This window comes from Haliotis rubra, unplaced genomic scaffold, assembly GCF_003918875.1.
Source record: "Haliotis rubra isolate DU_JTF1 unplaced genomic scaffold, ASM391887v1 Scf10, whole genome shotgun sequence".
NCBI lineage: Eukaryota > Metazoa > Mollusca > Gastropoda > Lepetellida > Haliotidae > Haliotis > Haliotis rubra.
Window position 1 is genome coordinate 4,684,994 of NW_025764892.1, and position 23,242 is coordinate 4,708,235.

A 23,242-nucleotide genomic window follows, 5' to 3' on the forward strand; every position below is an offset into this window, starting at 1 on the left:
AATACAATTTATTGATGAGCCGTATACCAAGAATAGAGTAATATCGTCCTATTAGGAGTTATGGTTGGTCACACGCTATGTACATATATATAATTGCCTTTTTTTTTGCTGCATTTGCAATACGTCAACTGCAAATATTCGGTGGTTTGTACATAATAGAGTCTGGACCCGAGATGCGCATGGCCTTATGGGTAATATAAAACTTTTCCAGCAAATGTCACGACAGCCTTCAAATAATCGAGTCCGGACCATATAACGGAAACATCAGAAAATACACCGAATCCGAACACGTCGCCTCTTACAACCAGCACAGGTGAGGGGTTACGAACTGGAAATGGGTTGCACGATAACACATTGTAAAGGTGTTACATATTGTACACATACATTTGGATATAGATAATACATGTTGGGAATTTCAGAGTCAGCTACGCATCATATTTTTCAAAGGAATAAATTAATGTATCACGTGGTTACGATTTGGCCTCAATACTTTCAGATCCTTAAGGAAGGAGACCTAAACCGCGGGAGGACTCAACTGCATTTTAGAAATATAGCACCTTTAATATAGCATATTTTTCCAACAAATATAGGCAGTGTCATTCTTGATCACTCGTGTTATTCCGGGACAAGCTTAAACCTTGGAGGTTACGGAAAGGGGCGAGTGGTGACGATTGAGGCAGTGTCATTCGTGATCACAAGACTTGGAGGTTACGGAAAGGGGCGAGTGGTGACGATTGAGGCAGTGTATTACTGTTAAGGAAGGAGACCTAAACCGTTGGAGGCTTCGTCATCATTTTTGAACAAAGCCACTTCTGTATTGGTCAACAAAGTACTGCCGTTGTGAATATGTCGCACCTGTTATCTGCCTGGACTTGTGGAAGACCTTGATGTCCATGGGGTGGACCCCACCTACATGGTGGAAGGTCATATTCCCAGTCCGCTTGTCCATCTGCCTCACTGTTTTGGTGAGCCAGTCCGTCCAGTACAGGTAGTCCTGCAGACAAGAAAAACAGGGGAATGGTATACACGCACCTGCAGTCTCGTCCCCACCTCCATACCTGCAGGTGTCTGTCTATGTAATTACATACAGTTGTACTTTGTCTGTATGGAGCTGTAACACATGCCTTTGTAAATGCTGAACTGGGAGCGATTTTACGACGGACGCCTCTTAGCGGTAAGACCTCCTATCCAGTCAGATATTGTGAATGAGCCTCTTTTGGATCTTCATTGTTACTGTTTATCCTTAGCAGCGTCGAAGATAAATCCCATCTCCCCCAAACGGCTGTAAATCAAACGGCTGCTAACTGACAGCAAACTTACTCACTATTTATTTTTAGTGCATATTCTTATTGTTGTCATGGTCGGTGAAAATTACCTCGAATACTGTAATAGCAAACATATGTTCCTTGACGAATCTTCTCTTGTCAATGAGGACTCTGACGTCATTTCCGTCTAGGTCAGAGGTCGTGACACTGTCCAGGTAGGCATCGATCCAGTACAGGCGCTTATCTATGTAATCTGGAAGAAACCAAGACGTATGCTCTAATCAAATCACCTTAATAAAAAAATGATATAAACTCTAAGATTCTGTTTGCAAGGCTTTTCTTCAAAAGGAATTATTTTCATATGTACTTCATACTTTTCCCCATTACCCAACAGCTCATGTTTACTACTCAAAGACGTTAAAGAACATACGATTATTACTGTTAGTCTAACTGTAAGCTGTATATCAACTTACAGAAATATGAAAGAATCAGATGTTCTTTTTTACTCCTTTTGAGTAGTACGTAATTATTTTTGCCAAGTTTTTTACGACACGGATCAAGGTGAATTACATTGTTGATGGTTATTAGGTTGTTACTTTTATATGCCTTCAACATTGATGATATTGGCCCTGCAAATACTGTAAGTTATGGATAATGTACAAAATGTAAAGCCATTTGACCGTTGTCGCTAATGGGCTAATCTCGCAGCCTCATATGATCAGAAAACTAGCCAATAGTTTTATTACTCAACTAAGTGCAGTCGGTACAGCGACAGCCGTCAATGATGATACAAATCTCAGAAAGAGATGTGAGTTATTGCTGCTAAAACTGATTCCATCAATGACCATCAATGACGTAACAAATGTGATGGTGATACGGTTTCAGCTCACCAATAGTTATGCCGTTGGGCCAGTGAATCTTGTCAGTGATGATGGCGTGCCTCCTCGTGCCGTCCATACCGCACTTCTCTATACTCGCCGGCCGACCCCAGTTCGTCCAGTACATCCACCTATAAACCATAAACTAGGTGCTTACAAGATTGTAACAGTAGTATATCACATAATCATGTTTACACACTCATATTTCAGCAACTGTAAGATAACACAAGACGTGTCCTGTGAGTCGCTTCAAACCGAAACTAGCACGAAAACTAGGTTCTAAGAGGATTGTAACAATAGTATATCACACAATCATGTTTACACAGTCATATTCCAACAACTGTACGATAACACAAGATATTTACATGGAATACAGGTCTCCAGGAATCTGCGAGTCTAGAGAGTCCTGAGAGTCTAGTGAACAAGTCGGATGACAAAATTTCGGTGACGGGGCTGCATGTGTTAGTGTTGCGTCAATATATACACATGGAGTCAATCACTGGACTGGCTGGTTCGATCACTGAGCCGTGTGGTACTGTTTGTTACACTTCCTGGTGCTCCATATTTTGGGGATGAAACACGGAATAGTCGGCTCATACCATTATATACACTATGCTCTGAGTGGGGTATATCTGTTAAACTATTGTGTAGTATGTCAGGGGATACGGTGAAAACGGACCCCAGCGAAAACGGACCCTAAACAATTCGGACCCCAAACCTTTTTTCAGAAACAAACAAATGAAGAGTGATTTGACGAGCATTCTGCGGCAAACAGTCATCCCACTGAGATGTTAGATGCGCAACATTACAAGCGAGTCCGGTAAGTTTGCGCGTCAGGTAAGTCTGCGCAGCTGCAATGGCGTACTTCCGTATCGAAGGTAAGCATCGTCTGCTTCCACATTTAGGCTTGAAATCGGGACATTTCTACAAGGGACTGGCTTTTAATCACTAAAGGTAAGTACACAGGGATAACATGTTATTTAAAAAAAAATTAAAATAATTATGAAGGAGACTGAATTACGAAAAACATCAATGTACATACCTGCCACGCCCACCCACATCGCTGACAAGTTCATGGTGACCTGTTGAATATTCATACAAGCACCCGACACCTCCATGGCAATATGTAGATTGCTCACGGAAGTAAATTCACAGTATGATCATGCGGAAGAGCGCGCGGTGCACCCCCAAACGAAAATCCTGTATCCGCCCCTGATCATGTATAAACTTTTTCAGTCAATAAAGTATTTACTAGCATCGCTGATTCAAGGACAAAAAATGTTCGGTTTTGCCAACGTCCGCCATTTTCTCCAGCCGGATGTTGTGCGCATCAGTTGCTGCGCAGAGTTACCGGACAGCAGGCGATGTCGTCAGAACACCGGTAAGGTCAACTGTGTGGCATAATGCAACTTTAGAATCTTGTAGTCGTCAATAAAACTTATATTTCTAGGTAAATATGATGCATACCAGCGTGTTTATTCACGTAAACCACAAAATATATGAGACGTTAGCTGCCGTGTTGCGATCGATATGCTTAGGTGCGCAGACTTACCGGACGTATACATAAATACACGTTGTAGATGTACAACCTAAAACTTTGCCATGACTATGTTATCATTGTTGTTGCCTTCTTATTATGATATTGATTTAGAGCAAAATAAACTACCAGCCTAAGTAAACGTAGGCTCAGTATTATTCGTTACACTGCTATACTGCGTCTATCAAAACATAGTAGTAGGTCGCGTCAGCTAACCTTTTGGACTGACCAATCAGAACACAGCTTACCAAATCGCGAAAGTTAACATTCGCACATACCTTTTGAACCTTTACCCCAAAAACTCGAACGATTCCGAATGCTATTTTCCGCACGATCGCTTCCGAGTTATACACGCAATGAGTAAACAGTCGCAGAAAATAGCTTTTTTGTCAATATTCAAGGATGTCATCTTGCAAAATATAAGCAAATAGTAACCATGTCATTAGAAATCCATAAGCGTATATACTGCAGGTCAAATATCTGTGTTTTATGCGGATTTTCGTTTGTTGATAGATCAGTGTCAGCGACCAGGGAAGAGAAAATCCAAACACCGTTTGGTAAGTCCCGCCGAACCCTAACAAGTAGTCGTTGTCGGATTGGTTAAATCCGTTCGGCAGTCTCGCGTTTTATTGGACGGTCATAGGTCGCTCAAAGGTTAGCTGACGCGACCTTCTACTAGGTTTTGTTAGACTCAGTATAGCAGTGTAACGAATAATACTGCGCCTAAGTTTACTTTGACTGAATAAACTACATGACTTTTGTAGTTTTCTGTTATATATAATGGCCGTTTTCTCTTGGATTAGAGGACGTTTTTTCCAGCAGCGGTGTCAGTTTTCTCCTGAGCGGTGGCAGTTTTGCTCGAATTTTGTTTGGGCCGTTTTCGTTGGGGTCCGTAAAAACAGTAAAACTGGCCGTCACTACTATGTATGTGCAATAACCATTGACGTGATATTAAACTCTTTTCGCCTCACGACCCCTTACTCATCTTTTCTGCTTTCCCAATCAAGGAAAAATAATTTAGAAGAAGTTTATGAATATGTTCCTTTACATATTTACCAAAAACACTCAAATGCGTTTACCCTCTTGCAGGATCAACAGCTATCGCACGAGGATATCCGAGATTAGTGGAAAAGAGAGTCGCCACCAGCTTTGTCCTAAGGGACATAACTTTTATTGCCTTCTCGTCCTCTGCATTTGCCTGAGTCCAATAGAGGGCCTGGTGAACCCAGTCGTAGGCCACACCGGCCACTGAGGTCACATTCGACACCAGGACTTCTGGGCAGTCCAGATTGTATTTGTCAATACGGGCCCTACAAACAAACAATTGCACACATTTATGCAGTTACCAATGACATTAGAATCCTACACTCACTTAACGTACATATTCATATTCCGTATTTTCAGTTCAATGCATATTTGTTTATTGTTTTACGTCGCACTCAGCAATATTCCAGCTGCATGACGGCTATCTGCATATAATCGAAGCTTGACCAGACAATCAAGTGATTTATATCCTGACCATTGAACTATTATGCATTTGGGATAAGCTGACACGCGACAACCACCTGATCCCGTTAGTCGCCTCTTACGACAAGCATGGGTTGCTGAAGATCAGCTCTCTCCCGGATTTTCACGTGCATCTAGCCTGCACCTTCATGCTAGAGGAATAGGATTATGAAGGCGCTATATCACCACGTATACTGAATGATTAATAATTACTTTAACTAAACTTTTGTAAATGAGGTCTTCTGCATCGAGCGATAGACTGGTAAGATGACAAAAGTCATACTATCATTCTATCTATGTGGAGCGCAGTAGTGCAGCGGTAAGGCGTCTGCCTACCACGCTAAATGCCCGGGTTCGATCCCCGGTGGAGGCACCTAGGTTCGGTTCCCGAGGTGGGCACATTTGCGTAGTATCCTCGGACAAGATACTTAGATCCACATTGTCCTAGTTCACCCAGCTGTAAAATGGGTACCCGTGAAGATGTGCTGGCAATGTGAGTGTTAAATTCATTGCGCCTAACAGGCAGCATGGCTGAATGCTCTCCCGGGAGTTGAAAAAGTATCGTAAAGTACGATAGTGTCCTGTGACCGGGGATAGTAATGTACGTAGCGCCGTGAGCAGGCAATGTGTCTGGATATGAGCGTCATATAAGCGGTATATTACTATTACTATTACTATCATACTATACTTACATACTGATGGTTTCTTTTGGTACATCCGTCCAAAAGACTCTGTGTTTCCTGACGTCAAAATCAAGAGATACTGGTCTTCCGATCCGGAAGCTTATTGGCTTCGTCATGACCACATAATCAAACGTTGTCAGGTTTATTCGTTTAATGCTCAGGGAATCCAGAAGTACAAAAAACAACACTTCATTTTCTGAAATGATAACAGGTGAGTGCAAAATTACAAAAACTTAATCAAATGTTAGAGATGTACATCTGATTACTATTTACTCACAGTGACTTATTTTAATCTGTAAATAACACTATATGTACGTATACTACCATTACTACTACTACTATTACTATAACAATAATAATAATAATAATGATGATAATGTGCTCACCATCTTCTACCTTACATCTTCTGCCATTGACAAGTGTGTAGCCATCAAAACACGCGCATCTGAAGCCGCCGACCGTGTTGACACACTTTTGTGAACACGACTCCGGCGACACCGCACACTCGTCTTCATCCACGCACCTGTTGCCCTTCAACACGTACCCCTCAAAACATGGCGACGGCGTGGTCGGGCCTTCAAAAGTGAAAGCATTGATCTCCCTTTCAAATTGTTTAATCACATTTATTCTCAAAAAGGCCATGACGGATATAACACGTTATATTGTACAGTTTATATGAACTGGTTTTATTAAATCACATTGAAAAAGAAAGTATACGCGCATGTTTCACGGTGGCTTTAACACAGATAAGAAATGCTTGTTCGATAGGGGTTGTACTTAGTGCGGGTAAAATAGCTGTGTTTTGAACTTCCTTGGGCGATCGTTTTCAACTATCTCTATACATGGTTTTGCTCAGACAGATGTAGTCCCTCTTACCACGTGCCATGCAGCTTATCTCGTTGATGAGGGCGTACCCATCAGGACAGGTACATTTATAACTCCCGGGTGTGTTGGTACAGTTGTGAGAGCATGGAGCCGTTTCACATTCGTCGTCATCGACACACTTGCCGTTCACAGAGCGGAAACCTGACGAACAGGTGGCTGACCTTTGACCTACAACATTCAATTTTGTTCACATTCATTCTTGTTCGATCACTTACGAAACAAAACAAATATTTCGTTAATTTTTGTTTTATATACAAAGGTCAAAGACGTTCATGGAATAGGGGTGGCCCAATTGGCGCCCTCTTCCACTCTGCAGAGTTGCCTCCCCATGGCTTTCCACGTTCCTGTGCTCGTGGGATCCATCTGATTCCTTCGTAACTACTCATGTCATTCCGGCAAGCCGGATGGCATCTCGTACCCTCTCTCGTGTTTACGACTGGGCCCTGTCCAAGCAAAAACGGGCACGGAGATGAATATAGTCTTGTACTATTACCAAGGAAAGATAACTCTAAATTTCCAAACATGGCTACTCCTAGAATATCCTATATCCCGTGGGCAAAACAACTATACAGTCATTCCCTTTGTAAATATGTTTCAGTGTTGAAAGTTGCTGATCCTTTAGCTCAACGTTTATGTTTAAATTTTGCTGTGCATAGATTAGCGAAGCTTCAAAGTTCAACGGTGCAGCCATTTTTATGCTTCGAAATGCGTTTTACTATGCGCGATTTGATTGGATGCCACGATTCTTGGCAATAATGGCGTACGACAGGGGTACGAGTCTTCTTGTGGGTCACGGAAAGAGGCGAGTAGTTACGAATGCCATCTGATTATGATGCGTAGTATGTCAGCATCATACAAGTACAAGCTCGTTTGTTGTAAGCATCTGAATCCCCAGTCCCATCCAGTGTTCGTCACACATTCATCATCCCTGCACATCAAACTAACACACCTACTCTTATACGTAAACGAGCCGTACCAAAATACGATATAGAACAACACATAAAACAGTATGAGGGGGTATTCCTAATTAATTGAAAATATTAACTTTTTAGATACGATGCCTTGCCAACTAATGATAACCCCATCAGATGTCAGTTTTCTAAAGTTATTAGGCTTCATTAATTTCCCTTACCTCCCCGAATCGAAAGTTTCGGTTTTATACAAACTAAGGCTGAAACATTGTTTTGATGGTAATCATTTTTTGTGCTGATGCCATGAAGGTAAAAAAATGTCTCCAATAACATGATGGCGTGATCGTTTTAATTGAAACTGGGAAAAGCCGATTATCTCCGTTTTCGAGACACAGAAATCAGAAATACGAGTGTAACGGTTTGTTCATTAGTACCAAGAATTGAGAAATCTCGACTAGTTGAGCAGAATGTTCCTCTGACGTGACTACCTATGGACATCTCCACACATGTAGGTATAACATCGGAATAGAATATCTATGTTAATGACATTGGTTGGCACACTAAGTCTTTGTTATGTGACGGTTGTGTGTAACTGACCTTTCTTGACACAGGTCTTCCCATCAGCCTTCAGTGTCATTCCATCTGCGCATGCGCAGGTGTACTCCTTGCTGCTTCCATCTTTTTGTGGATGTGGCAAACAAATTTGGCAACCTCGATTATCCAGACCACATCGGTTCTTCTCTGCATAAATAATAACAAGACTTCAAGAAAATATAGAATAGACTTTAAAAGAAACCCATGATATTACCGTCCTATTAGGAGTTCTGGCTGGTCACACTCCATGTTTTTATTTGCCTTGTTCTATGCAGCAGATAAAATATGTCAACTGAATACTGTATACAGTTACTGTTTTTCTTCTAATAAGCGCCAGGGCTTAAGGGACCATTCCTTAATTAACCTATTTTGGGATCAAGGGAGACTACATATATAAAACACGTACCCGGCGCTTATTAGAGGCCCGGCGCTTATTTCTTATATTAAACCGCTGCTTTACCCCCGGCGCTTAAGAGGAAATACGATAATCGACTCTGGAACTATGACTCTTTGAGCAATGTCAGAGGTGTTTTTATTTTCCTTATAGCGCAATATTCCTGCAGTGTGACGGCGGCCTGTACATAATCGAGTCTGGTACAGACAACGGCAACATCCGAAATACACATTAGGGCTCCTTGCCTCTAGGCAGGAGACCTATTGTAATCGTTCGGATTATTATTATTATTATTTATTATTCCGCCGATTTTTGTACCAAACATAACTCCTAAACCAATGCTCCGAATCACTTACAAAAAATCACACAGATGCGCACCGAGGTGTAGATATTCCCCTTAAAAATCTCTAGGCTCTTGGCCCAATAGCAAAGGGGCGATAATTCAAAATTAATTCCAAAATTTCAACGTTTGACAGCAAATATCTCAAGAACTAATTGTTCCGACACTTCCAAATTTCTTGTACAGGTGCACAATCGAATACCCAACAATTTTGCCTGGACGGGTCAAGTCGCTAAAACGTACCGTTTGGCAGTTATTTTTGTTTTCAGCTTTTCTGAGTAGTTTGCTCCCAAAATGTGCAAATTCTGCCAGTATGGTAGATGAATTCCAGCCAGTATGGAACGTAGATGATGTCCTGGCGATTCCAGAACACTAATTGTTTTGAACGTAGACCCAAGAACACCTGAGATACAGCCTTTTAAAGAGGGAACTATTTCTTCTCCGGAACTACTTAAAAGGTACATCACCCCCGTGACCCCGGCTGTATTTGGAAGATCCGCTCGCCTGTCAAAACATGTGTTCTGGCTCCGTTTTGACGATGATATCTAGCCCTCAGATACAATAGATAGAAAGTAAAGCCAAGGAGAGACCTCATCGTTGCCCGCAACTATATTTGTGGTTGCTGACTAAAAGCAAATTCACTCACTGTCTATGTCGTGGTGCATGTTTGTAATTTTATCAGCCGAACATTGTCAGTGATAAATACCTGAAAAACAGTAACAGCAAACATATGTTCCCGGAAGAATCTGCTCTTGTCAATGACGACTCTGACGTCATTTCCGTCTAGGTCAGAACTCGTGACACTGTTGAAGTGGGAATCGACCCAGTACAGGCGCTTATCGATGTAATCTGGAAGGAAACAATACGTATGATCAGATCAATTACATACCTGATCATTTAAAAGATTTCCAAGGCTGTCCTTCCATAGGAATTAAATATGTACTTCATACTTTCACCCATAACCCAACATCTCATGTATACTACTCAAAAGAGTGAGTGAGTTTAATATTTAGGCCGCACCCAGCCGCATTCCAGCTGTATGGCAGTGGTCTGTAACTAATCGAGTCTGTATCAGACAATTCAGTGATCAACAGCATGAGCATCGATCTACACAACTGGGATACGATGACATGTGTCATCCAAGTCAGGGAGCCTGACCACCCGATCCCGTTAGTCGCCTCTTACAACAAGCATGGGTTACTGAAGATCAATCCTAACCCGGATCTTCACGGGTGGAGGCAAGCATGGGTTATTGAAGACCAACACTAACCCGGATCTTCACGGGTAAATTCTCAAAGAAGTTGAAGAGCATCCGATTACTTTATATCTATAATTCACTATGTTTCTTAATGGACTAATCTTGAAACCACACATTACATTCCCAAAGGTACAGCCAATAGTGTTATTACTCAACTAAATGCAGTCGGTATAGGGACACCCTTCAATGACGAACAAATCTTAGAAAGAGATGTTAGTTGTTGATAGTAAAATTGATTCCACTAAACCATCAATGACGTAATAAACCTGATGATAAATACGGTTCCAGCTCACCAATAGTCATGCCATTAGGATATCTAATATCGTCAGTGATGATGGCGTGTCTCCTTGTCCCGTCCATACCGCACTTCTCTATACTCGCCGGCTGACCCCAGTTCGTCCAGTACATCCACCTATAAACCATAACCCAGTAGGTAAAAGAATGTAACAGTAGTATATCACATAATCATGTTTACACAGTAATATTTCAGCAACTGTTACTTAACACAAGACGTGTCCTTTGAGTCGCTTACATGTGAAGGGCGTTGGGGTAGTCCATTTGTTAAAGCGTCGACCCATAACGCCGAAAACCTGGGTTCGATACCCTACATGGGTACAATGTGTGAAGCTCATTCCTGGTGTCGCCTACAGTGATATTGCTGGAATATTACTAAAAGCGGCGTAAAACCATACTCACTCACGCTTACATATAAACGACGTGGTTGATTGCATGTGTTTGCCTCAGTTGAGTGGATATATGCTGGATTGGCTGAACCAGACTGGGAATACAGACTGCTTTCATAAAGCCAGAGTATTGTTGAATGACAACCAGAAACGGCAATCAAATATTGCGTGATGAAAACTCGAATCTACCTATGTAATATAGTTTCCGGATAATATCTACTGCACACTCTGTGTCTTATACCATGTATTTTAAGAGTGGACAGGATAAGAGTGAACATTATCCTGCAAGGTTTGCCCAAAGCTTCCGAGCGGAATCAATCGCTTTGCGTCATATGCTCTCTCTTCCTCGTCTGTTTAATCAATATTGACCGCTCTACAACCCAAACTGCATGTGATGCGCAAGATGGTTTACAGTCATTTCGGTACCAATTCACTGCTGAGTGAACACATGCAATTATGAACTCACTTGCTTAAGGTGAGACCATATGTGTTTCATGTGCTTCGTTGCATTGCCAGACTGAAGTCCTAGAAACCTTCAGAAGGCAAGCTGCCAAGCACGGTCACCAATCCAAGGGATGTCCGCGACCGACACTGCTCAATTTCAACTGGTTTGTGATTTGTGACCACACAAAACCACATATTAAACTGGGGTTTAGTATCTGAGGTGGGGCTAGCACAATAAAACTGGCATTATTTGAGACCACTACTACGCGTGTGTGACCCTTGCTGAATAAGTGCAATAATTTCGGGCGTACTGCAATTATAATTTTCTTGGAACAACTTTACTATTACCAACAACATCATAATTACTAGTAACATAAAAAAAAAAGTTTACCCTCTTGCAGGATCAACAGCTATCGCCCGAGGTTTGCCGAGATTTCTGGAAACGAGAGTCGCCATCAACTTTGACCTAAGGGACACAACTCTGATTGCCTCCTCGCCCGCCTTTTCCTGAGTCCAATAGAGGGCCTGATGAACCCAGTCGTAGGCTACACCGGCCGCTACCGACACGTTCGTCACGAGGACTTCTTTGCTATCCAGATTGGATTTGTCAATACGGGCCCTATCAACAAACAATTTGACACATTAAACACATTATGACGTAACCAATGACATTAGAAGGGTAGACGGGACTCACTTACTGTACAATTCATATGACGAATTTTCAGTTCGAAGTTTGATTGTCTGTTTGTTTGTTTGTTTGTTTGTTTAACGCCTCATTCAATAATAGTCCAGCTGTATTGCCGCGGTTTGTAAATAATCGAAGCTGGACCAGACAATGCAGTGACTGCATGAGCATCTATCTACGTAAGTGCAATACGGTGACATTTGTCAACCAGTTCTGTGAACCTGACCATCCGATCCCTTTAGTCGACTCTTACGACAAGCATAAGTTACTGTAGATCAATTCTCATCCGGCCCCTCACGGGTCAGATTGATGTATGAATAGGGCGGAAGTAAAAACCTTCTCGTGCATCTGAATGCAAATACTCAATGATTTTTAATTAATTTTATTGGAAAACTGAGTCTTATGCATCATTTGCGGGGACAGAAAAGATGGCATACTATCAAACTATACTTACATACTGATGCTTTTAGTGTGTACATCCGACCAAAAGACGCTGTGATTCCTGACGTCAAAATCAAGAGATATTGGTCTTCCGATCTCGAAGCATTTAGGCTTCGTCATGACAACATAATCAAACGTTGTCAGGTTTATTCGTTTAAAGTTCGGGGAATCCAGCAGTACCATAAATACTTCATTTTCTGAAATGATAACAGGCGAGTGAAGGATTGCTTAATCAAATGTCACAGACGTGCATGATGGAGTGATGGAGATTCATAAAAACACCCCCCATGGTACATTGATAATGATGATAATTAAAATATACCACAATTGTAATAATGCTCTTACCACCTTCTTCTTTACATTTTGTGCCATTGACAAGTGTGTAGCCATCATAGCACGCGCATCTGAAGCCGCCGACCGTGTTGACACACTTTTGTGAACACGTCTCCGGCGACACCGCACACTCGTCTTCATCCACGCACCTGTTGCCTTTCATCACGTACCCCTCAGAACATCGCGAAGGCTTGGACGGGTCTTCAAAAGCGAAATGAATGGCAATGTTCTTTCCTTTTAATTCTTAATTAAGATGTGCTTTTTACTAAGGAAAACCAAGAAGAATATAATACTTTAAATGTAAAGCTTACATGACATGCTTTTATTGATTTAAAAATTATACTCACATGTTCCGTGTTGTTTACATAACACAAACCAGAAATACTTATCCGATAGGGAATTGTATTTGGTGCGAGGAACATAGGTGTGGATAGGACCTTTAGCTTGCAGTGTACAAGCGACTTTTTTCTATTAGTAACGTTTTGATTACGTTTGTAATGTTACTGTAAAATAAAACGCTTTTTTCGGCAAAGTAAATTAGTGAATGCATATCCAAACTATGATGGATAGCGCGAATCAACTGCGGCTTCAATCCTTGTAAGTTCCGGAATATCAGGGGTGACCCCCGATCCCCGACAAATACGGAAATGATCTATTCCAAGAAAATAAGTACCTCTGTTTGAACAGGTTTTCTTGTCTGATTGCAGGAACAAGTTATCCGGGCATGCGCAAATATACTGAGAAGTGGAGTTCTCTCCCTTCGGTGAAGGTAAACAAATCTGACATCCGCCATTATCCGAACCACACCTGTTTGGGGCTGAAATGAAAGCAATGCATCGAATAAGCTGCGTCTATCACATGGAACGAGAACTTTGGATGACAGGATCGTTATTGTTAAGAATTCCATCTCCTAACAACCAAGTCAGCGAGCCGAACCCCTTTGTCACCCCTTACAGCTACATTAGTGAGTCCGAATACCTGAACTCCCATAATGATATGCAGCTTCCTGTTTGGGGAAAGACACACAGACTATCTCCATGACCACTTGGGGGTGGGGTGGAGGTGTCGTGTGGTGTGGGATTTAGCCCAGTGGTTAAAGCGTTCGCTTGTGACGCCGAACCCGGGCTAGAATCCCACATGGGCACAATGAGTGAAGCCTATTTATGGTGCCCCCGCCGTGATATTGCCGGAATATTGCTATAAGCGGCGTAAAATTGTACTCACTCACTCACTCACTTCTACCCACCGTAAGGTTGACGCTGACTATACATCACAACCAGGCCCTTTGGTTGTATCAGGTTTTTCTGAACACGACGGACGAACTTGCCCTGCTCCCTGTTGATTCTTTGAATCTGTCCGTACGCCGTCTCGCTCCAGTAAAGACGTTTCTGGGTAGTACATATGTCAGAACAAATAAAAATGACATCTGTGAGAGCGATCAAGGTATTGTTTTAGTTAAGATGCCGTTCAAGCTGTCACAGAAATGGAATGTACACTAGGGCATCCATATTACAGTCAGTGACCACAGATAATAATATTCATTATCGGTAGCAAATTGGGTTCCTTGGTTGTGCCAGGATCTGTTGTTTAGTGGTTTGAATATCTGCCCTCTCTAAGATTAATCATTGTTTGCCAACGCCATGGCCTGCAGCACGGTCACGTCGGGGTCACTTATAGAGCGAGGTGTATGCACGTGTGTGTGTGTGTTTTTCTAAACTTTTCTTTTTTTAACGCTGCACTCAGTAAAATTCAAGTCATATGGCGGCAGTCTGTAAATAATCGAGTCTGGATCAGACAACCCAGTGGTCAACATCATGAGCATCGATCTACACATTTGGGAACCAATGACATGTGTCAACCAAGTCAGAAAGCCTGACTACCTGATCCCGTTAGTCGCCTCTTACGACAAACATGGGTGGCTGAAAACAATTGTATCCCGGATCTTCACGGATTGAAGCGTTCACCAAACTCGGGGTAGTTTTGCTGCTATCCCATTAGTCTCAGTTCATCCTACCTTGTAAATATCGATCCCATAGTACATCAGACCTGTCCGGGCCGTCCACAGTACCCGACATCCGCCTTTGACGATGTCGCACACGCCGATCTTGTTGTTACCGCTGTCCGCCCAGTACAGCTGATTGGTTTTGAAATCTGATATACAAGGGGATAACAGTTAATTATAAGTTCAGGTCTAAATATAAAATGTATCTTTTGAGACAAACTCTTTCACTGAAGTGGACGACAAACCAGGGCACAACTTTTTCAGTCACAGTATGATTGCACAGTATTCCGAATTTGTTAGTAAAGCATTGTTACCGTATCTCTGCCACTAAGCTTCGACCATGTTGTTCTATAACATAGTGCCAATTCTATACCTATCCACAGATACATGTAGGTTGACAGTTACCTATTACCACCGCTATTTTAGTATTGTACATACTTTCTTACTAACCTATTGCCACTCTGTACCATATTAGCAAGTATATCATCTATTGCAATGTTGTTACTACAATTGTCAAGTTGATGTTTACATGTAGTCATGTTGTTGCTGACGAGTGTTGCTAACTTATCGTATCATTGTCACTAACCCATAATCTATTGTCACGTCGATATCAACTTGTGGGAACGTTGTTACAAACCTATGGTCACGTCTTTGGGGTACTCGAGTCCTTTATCGAGGAGGACTCTTCTGTTGCTGCCGTCGGTGCCGCTCATCTCAATCCTAGGACGATGTCCCGCGCAGCCCCAGAACAACCACCTTTGGAAGGAGAGCATTTTTATCCCTGAACGTCTATAAGCTGGTGAATTTTTATAATGTCAAAGTAGCATTATTGTTCCAGGTATACCTCATTTTTGTAAACGCTTAATACAAATACAGTTGACACGACTACCAGACGTTTATATTCACCTATTCAAGGGATCTACGTCAAGACCCTGAACGTCGACCAGATCATCATCCAGCAACGTAGTTGTGACCCCTGTGTCAAGGGAGGCAACTGTGACAGTGCCGGCTGACATATCTGACCAGTAGAGGTTGTGATGAACCCAGTCAAGTGCTATGCCGACGGCTCTCTGTATCCCAATATTATACAGCTGCTTGATGTCTGTTAGAGTCTTGTTTCTGGTTAAAGTTGCACTGCAGATACAGATTAACGCTGTAGTAAATGACGAAATCATCAAATTATATTTTCCTAAAGCTTGAACCGCAATCAGTGAAAAATATTCAATTATACAGTCAGCAATGCGTGACCTTCATCACTGTGACACTAATGATGATGGTTGAAACCGATTCATGGCCAGCCCGATATGATATTGCTGGAATAGTGCCAGGAAAACAAGGGTCGATAACATGAACAACAAACAACGCAAAACAGAGGGGAACACACACACACAAATCAAGGCTGCACATAACCGTTATTATAAGGACCTCGTGATAATCATGTAGATATAATCATTTGCACTGCCCACCTAACCTAACGGGATTGATAACAGTATTTCTAACTGAAATGCCAATAAAAAATGAATGGGTCAATAACTGACATCACCTGTAAGTGAGTGAGCGTGAGTGTTTGGTGTAACCACGTTTTTCCGGCATTTCAGTTCTATCAGGGTATTCCGCATAATGTGTGAGGAAAGCTATGACAAGACGTTTACCCAGTGACAACAACGGATAAGACCTGACAAACTTAGAAACCAAGATAACTTTAGAAATAATCGGAACGAACCAGGATTTGACCCCACGACTTCAGTTTTCAAGTGTGCATGCACCAGTGATGCACATTGTTCAGTGCTGCGGCGTCTCTGCCAACATGGCCACCCGCGAACCCAGCGTTTCATGTATTGTCATTTCCTCTTTGATTTGTTATCATGAATAAAAGACAATTCGTCTCAATCCGCACCACCCATCTACCCTCCACGACTCACGAGTTGATGGTGTTGTACTTGACGTCGGGCCAGTACAGCGTCCTCTGTCTCACGTCAACCGTGAGCCCAGTGGGAATTGGATCAAAACCTTTAGCAGCAAGCGGAAACACAGTGACGTCATCGGAAGTTAGGTCAAACACACGCAAGTCCTGGTGTACGAACACCAACAGAAGGGGATCTGGAAAGATATAGAGAATTCTCTGATGTAGTGTACACAGATGAATTCTGGTGTAACTCGCTGGCATCTGAAAATTGCAATAACAAAGTAAAGGAAATGACCCTGAAAGGCTTCCGTAATTAACAGCACGTTTCAATAAAACATTTATTTCACCTGATCACCAGATTCATAGAATTTAGACTGTATTTCATTCTGACTACCGAACTGGTTGCTTTTGAAAGAACTATTCGCAAACTTAAATTTAAAAATGCCTCATATCCCCTCATCTAAGGATAGCTCTATTAGCTTCTCGGTGTTACACCTTTGAAATTATCGAAAATTGCGGGTTCTCAGAATGAGTTAGTAATGCTTGAATAACACTGCCCCATGTTAGTCACCAACGCTGCTTCAGCCAGTCAGACCTCGATTTGGATATTTGTTTTATCAAAACGAAAGGAAACGCTTGTTGAAACAAACCACAGGTACTCAGTTTGAGAGCTAAGATTGTCAGAGATAGTCAGGGAGTGAGTGAGTAGCAGCTATTCTCGGCGAGGCGCGTAAATGATACAGGCTGTATCAACTATCCCTAAGAGTGTTATTGATGACGTGCATTTATTCATTTTTCTTTCGAAAATGCCCAAATGAATCGCTTTCGAGCAACATAAAACCATATTGCAGACACACACCGTTGTCCGAACGTGTGGCAGTAACTGCTGGTGTTTTGACAGTCGGCAACGTAGAAGCTGTAGTAGAAGTTGTCGTAGTTGGTGTAGTGAAAACAGTTGCTGTTGACGTCGATGGAGGCGTGGATGTGACTGGTGCTTTTGTAGTTGATGCTGCCCTTGTTGACGTGATAGACCTTTGAGTTCCTTCTGTCGACGATGTCGTGTTTGGAGCAGGGCACCCAACCTCGTCTGCACCGTCATCACAGTCCACCTGGCCATCACACATCCACGGACTGGGGATACATTGTCCTGACCCACACTGGACATACCTTGACCCACATGTTGTGTCACCTGTACCAACAGGTATGCTAGACACGTGTACTTGACAAACAGGTGTACTGGGCAAACATGTCTTGTTTAACACAAACACGTATATTACTACAAACAAACATGTTAGAAATACACGTATACTTAACAAACAAGTATGCTTGACAAACACGTAGTCTTGTTTAACACAAACATGTATACTTGCCGAAGAACAAACAGGTATGCTTGACAAACACGTAGTCTTGTTTAACACAAACATGTATACTTGCCGAAGTACAAACAGGTATGCTTGACAAACACGTAGCCTTGTTTAACACAAACATGTATATTTGCCGAAGAACAAACAGGTATGCTTGACAAACACGTAGCCTTGTTTAACACAAACATGCATACTTGCCGATAAACAAACAGGTATGCTTGACAAATACGTAGCCTTGTTTAACACAAACATGTATACTTGCCGATAAACAAACAGGAATGTTAGAAAACAAACAAACGAACTAGACAACCGACTATCCTAGACAAACTTGCGTACTGGAGAAACGTTCATACCGGACAAACAGGTGTACTCGACAAACATGATGGTGTACGAACACGTTACTGATGTTGGGTGAACGTACCACAGTCCAGCTCGTCACTGTTGTCGAGGCAGTCTTGTTGGTTGTCACACCTCCACCTGATAGGGATACACTTGCCGCCCCCACACCTGAACTTCCCGGGGAGACACGCCCCCTGGAGACCAGCTGAGACACAAACACAGGTCAGAGGTTATCACAAGACATATTGGTCACAGGTTATCATTGTATATATTGCTTTACTGTTACAGATGCACGCACATACCACAACACGGGTGTGATGGTAACAAACCAATAATTTAACCTCACGATTATGCGATTCTGGCATGATAACGAACTGCGGTGCCTTAGGTGACCCGTAACGGCTATGAATATTAATAAAACATAAATCTACACCTTTTCGGTAGGCGCGATGGTTCTAAGGATAATCAGAGACACAAAAAGTCCTTTGGGAAGTCAAATCGCTGGTATTGATTGTAATTGGTATACTTAACATCATACTTGGGCGAGACCAAAGTTTATAGACTCAATGTTGACATGCCGGAACAAGGAACAAGGCGCCTACCCGATGAGGAGGTAGATGGTGTTATAGTTGAATGTTGTATTGGTGTTGATGTTGGTGATGTTGATGTTCCTGACGTTAATGTTGAGTTCAAAGTTGATGCTTTAATAGAAATATGAAATTTATTAATTAATCAAAAAATATATATTTACTACATTAGACCTTGTCTAGATTCAAATAGAATATTGCAATATTTCATCTCCACTAAAAGTAAAGAAAACTGCATTCATCGAGACTATCACCCACAAACGCAATGCGAACTGTGAAGCTCAATAACGGCGCATTGTCATAAAATAAAATCCCGATAATTTACGCAATGGGAAAATGAGTAACTATATATATCGTGTATATACGTCTGAAAAATTATCTGAGATAAAATACTCACCATCAGCAGTCGATCTACTCGGGTCAAATGTTGTGTCGCTTTTAACTTGTGGCACAACAGTATCATTAGACTTGACCGGACCTATTTGTAATGTATACACATGTTACTAATATACTGAACAGGGAACTATTTGTAATGTATACACATGTTACTATACTGAACAGGGAGCTATTTGTAATGTATACACATGTTACTATACTTAACAGGGAACTATTTGTAATGTATACACATGTTACTATACTGAACAGGGACCTATTTGTAATGTATACACATGTTACTAATATACTGAACAGGGAACTATTTGTAATGTATACACATGTTACTATACTGAACAGGGAGCTATTTGTAATGTATACACATGTTACTATACTTAACAGGGAACTATTTGTAATGTATACACATGTTACTATACTGAACAGGGAACTATTTGTAATGTATACACATGTTACTATACTGAACAGGGAACTATTTGTAATGTATACACATGTTACTATACTGAACAGGGAGCTATTTGTAATGTATACACATGTTACTATACTGAACAGGGAACATAGAATCCTGTCAACCAAAGTTAATGTCGTTTCATCAAAGTGGGAGGGATTTTTTTTTTTTTTTTTTAACACCACACTCAGCAATATTAATTGGTGATGACCAGTTCTAATCCGGATCTTCATGGGGCGGGAAACGGAGTGAGTGAGTTGAATTTTACGCCGCACTCAGCAATATTCCAACTATATGGCGGCGGTCTGTAAATAATCAAGTCTGGACCAGACATTCCAGTGATCAACAGCATGAACATCGATCTGCGCAATTGGGAACCGATGACATGTGTCAACCAAACCAGCGAGCCTGACCACCCGATCCCGTTAGTCGCCTCTTACGCCAAGCATGAGTTACTGAAGATTAATTCTACCCCGGACCTTCACGGGTCGGGCGGGAAACAGATGTCTACGTGTCTGAAAGATAACATGCTCATGGTATTTTATGGGAGGTAAATATCCCGAGTAACTGGTACTATAATACACATCGGTAACAAATACATACACCTCATCTCGTCACTGTCGTCCTCACAGTCAGCCTCGCCGTCACACGTCCACGTCTTCGGGATGCAGGTGTTATCAAAACACTTGAATTCGGAAATGGCGCAGTTCACGGGTGCTAGAAGTAGTAACGACATTGACAATACCAACGTCAATTCACGAGTGCTAGAAGTAGTAACGACATTGACAATCACAACGTCAGTGAAAAGGGGTGATGAAGATTATTATGATGACGAAGGCGATGACAAAGATGATGACTGGAGCCATAAAAATGATGATGGTAACCGTACGCGTTATAGTAAAGAGGAAGGATTCATGGAGCGCACGAAGTTGGTGATGACTCAGATGGCACCAATAAGAAGAACGGCGACCATGTACAAGTGTCATGATACTGAAAATGAAGACAATAACGTACATGTGTGTTGTATAGATATGACACAACGTACCACACAAGGCTTCATCAGACCCATCACTACAGTCCGCGTCCCCGTCACACCGCCACGCCTTCTTAATACACTTGTCATCCGCACACTGCAGCTCGTCAGACGCACAGGTTGGGCCTACGTCAGAACAAAGGGGGCACTTTGTTTAAAAGTTGCCATGCTTCTATTTTCTTCATTTCTAAAACTCCATCGTGTGTTTGGTTCTAAGGATCGTTGATAAGTTACAGATTCAATAAAGATTCCATTATACTGGAATTATAATTTAAATTTAAATCTTCGAATTTTAAATCTGTTTTGTACAAGAGGGTGCGGGAAGAAGGAGTCAAGGGAAACACCAAATTACTCTGTCTTAGTGCAGATGGCGTATTCATTATTTGTAAAATATGCAAAAGTAATTCAACCAGTTCAGCTACTTACAAGAAACACACAAAAACCATAGCTGTGAGGCCATCAATATGAGTAAGTGAGTGTAGTTTTACGCCACTTTTAGCAATATTCCAGCAATATCACGGCGGGGGACACAAGAAATGGGCTTCACGCATTGTGCCTATGTGGGGAATCGAACCCGGGTCTTTGGCGTAACGAGCGAATGCTTTAACCACTAGGCTATCCAACCAGACTACCCCACCGGCCCCCGTGAATATGAGTTGACAAGTGTAAATTTCAATTGCTAGATCGTCAAAAGTGAACTTTCATTCTAGCGATATGACTCAACTTACGACAATTGACCTCATCAGTTCCGTTCGGGCAGTCATGTTCCCCATCACACAGCCAGATGGCCTTGATGCAGAGGTTGGCGTCGTTCCGGCACATGACATGATCTGGCGCGCAGGTCTTTCCGCCTGAGGAATCCACCATATTTCTTCCATAACCACAGGTCTATATAGGTCTAATGGCATGCATAGTTTGGAACTTTAATCTATATCTATAAACATAATGAAAAACCTGCAGTGACAGCACTGCGATTGGGAACACACTGATGATATCTAGTCTACGACTAAGCGGCGCGTCAATATATACCGCTCTAAAAGGATTTAACACACCTGCGATTAGCGTGACCTGGGTTCATGAGCTGAATAATAACCAAGTTAAATAGCAATCGGTTGTTTCATATTCTTACAGTTCATTTGTCGTGGCATGACGTAATATTCATATGCCGGTTTTATTTTAGTAGCATCACTTCATGGGTACATTTGAATCTGTGGCAGTTTCAACCCACTCAGCCTTGTATGATAGATAAAATGCATTGTCATATATAAAGGATAATATATGAGTGCCCATGTCATACTATGTTTACGACACGAGTGCCTAAGAGTTGGTATTTCCCGAGTGAGAGCGAGGGATATACCGATATTTAAGCACGAGTGTCGAAAACATAGTATGATATGGGCACGAATAAGATATTCTGTTCATTACCGAAGTTGTCAAATTGACGAAAATAAACCCAAATCTACTTTCAAACATAGGCTGGCTACCCGCCGTCGCCGTATGCAGAACGCAATGTCACAGAAGAAACGTGACGTCATAGCATTGTTCATGACGTTACATCACCATGACAAATTGATATTTTGCCCTAGGGCTTCGTATGAAAAATATAAACCCCGATATTTTCGCGCTCGGAGGTAATAAATAATCTTACTTCCTGAAACCACAACCATGTGTAGCTTTAGGTTAGTTTGGTAAAACACCACAAGCAACATTGACAAATTTTATGGATACATATTCTTTTTTCGTACAGTTCATTAAATAATGGGTTGCTATAAACCGGATTCGCAAATATATACAAAGTGATATATTCGTGTACCGTTGTCAAGCGAACAACCGGACAAGAATCTATATCGAAACACGTATTCAAGAAAAAGAAGCTGTTATCCATAAGATTTGTCAATAGTGTACTTTCCAACTTCTAAAATATCTCTCAAAGAAGCACCATCAACACTTTGTTTTTGCATTTGAACATGTTAGAATCTTCATACAGAATCAGATACATACATTCCTCCTCATCACTTCCGTCTGTGCAGTCCTTCTGACCGTCACAGAGTGAACGTTGCAGGACGCATTTCTTGGTGCCAGACGCGCATGACGTCGTCGATGGTGGACAGGTGACGTTATCTGTTACCAAAGGGAGAGGTGTTTTATGGAATTTTTGGAGACTTTTACAAAATCACTAGGATTACAGTGGGAAGAACTTGTGGTACCCACGTGTACATCTAACCTACACTTTCCTGGGGCAAAGAGACTTGAGAAATATTTAAATATGCTCAAAAAACCTGTGTTCAGAGAGACAGTCAGTTGCTGTTACAGAATGAATACCTAGGACATCATAT

General features: G+C 41.8%; 1 protein-coding gene across 1 annotated transcript in view; it reads right to left on the reverse strand.

The window, feature by feature from the left end:
- Window positions 1–23,242, reverse strand: part of LOC124266150 (low-density lipoprotein receptor-related protein 4-like) — a 60,284-nt gene that overhangs the window by 16,343 nt on the left and 20,699 nt on the right. The window contains exons 10-36 of the mRNA XM_046700962.1: window positions 22,908–23,027; window positions 21,635–21,757; window positions 20,919–21,032; window positions 20,477–20,590; window positions 19,433–19,513; window positions 19,051–19,149; window positions 18,531–18,653; window positions 17,605–17,934; window positions 16,762–16,939; window positions 15,746–15,973; window positions 15,477–15,595; window positions 14,852–14,988; window positions 14,084–14,225; window positions 13,511–13,654; window positions 12,850–13,038; window positions 12,518–12,701; window positions 11,770–11,997; window positions 10,545–10,663; window positions 9,700–9,842; window positions 8,263–8,401; window positions 6,746–6,922; window positions 6,256–6,444; window positions 5,879–6,065; window positions 4,760–4,990; window positions 2,156–2,274; window positions 1,376–1,518; window positions 856–994 (exon numbers count right to left, since the gene is read on the reverse strand). Of these exons, the coding sequence (XP_046556918.1) occupies window positions 856–994; window positions 1,376–1,518; window positions 2,156–2,274; window positions 4,760–4,990; window positions 5,879–6,065; window positions 6,256–6,444; window positions 6,746–6,922; window positions 8,263–8,401; window positions 9,700–9,842; window positions 10,545–10,663; window positions 11,770–11,997; window positions 12,518–12,701; window positions 12,850–13,038; window positions 13,511–13,654; window positions 14,084–14,225; window positions 14,852–14,988; window positions 15,477–15,595; window positions 15,746–15,973; window positions 16,762–16,939; window positions 17,605–17,934; window positions 18,531–18,653; window positions 19,051–19,149; window positions 19,433–19,513; window positions 20,477–20,590; window positions 20,919–21,032; window positions 21,635–21,757; window positions 22,908–23,027 (4,239 nt within the window). The remainder of the gene's footprint in view (window positions 1–855; window positions 995–1,375; window positions 1,519–2,155; window positions 2,275–4,759; window positions 4,991–5,878; window positions 6,066–6,255; window positions 6,445–6,745; window positions 6,923–8,262; window positions 8,402–9,699; window positions 9,843–10,544; window positions 10,664–11,769; window positions 11,998–12,517; window positions 12,702–12,849; window positions 13,039–13,510; window positions 13,655–14,083; window positions 14,226–14,851; window positions 14,989–15,476; window positions 15,596–15,745; window positions 15,974–16,761; window positions 16,940–17,604; window positions 17,935–18,530; window positions 18,654–19,050; window positions 19,150–19,432; window positions 19,514–20,476; window positions 20,591–20,918; window positions 21,033–21,634; window positions 21,758–22,907; window positions 23,028–23,242) is intronic.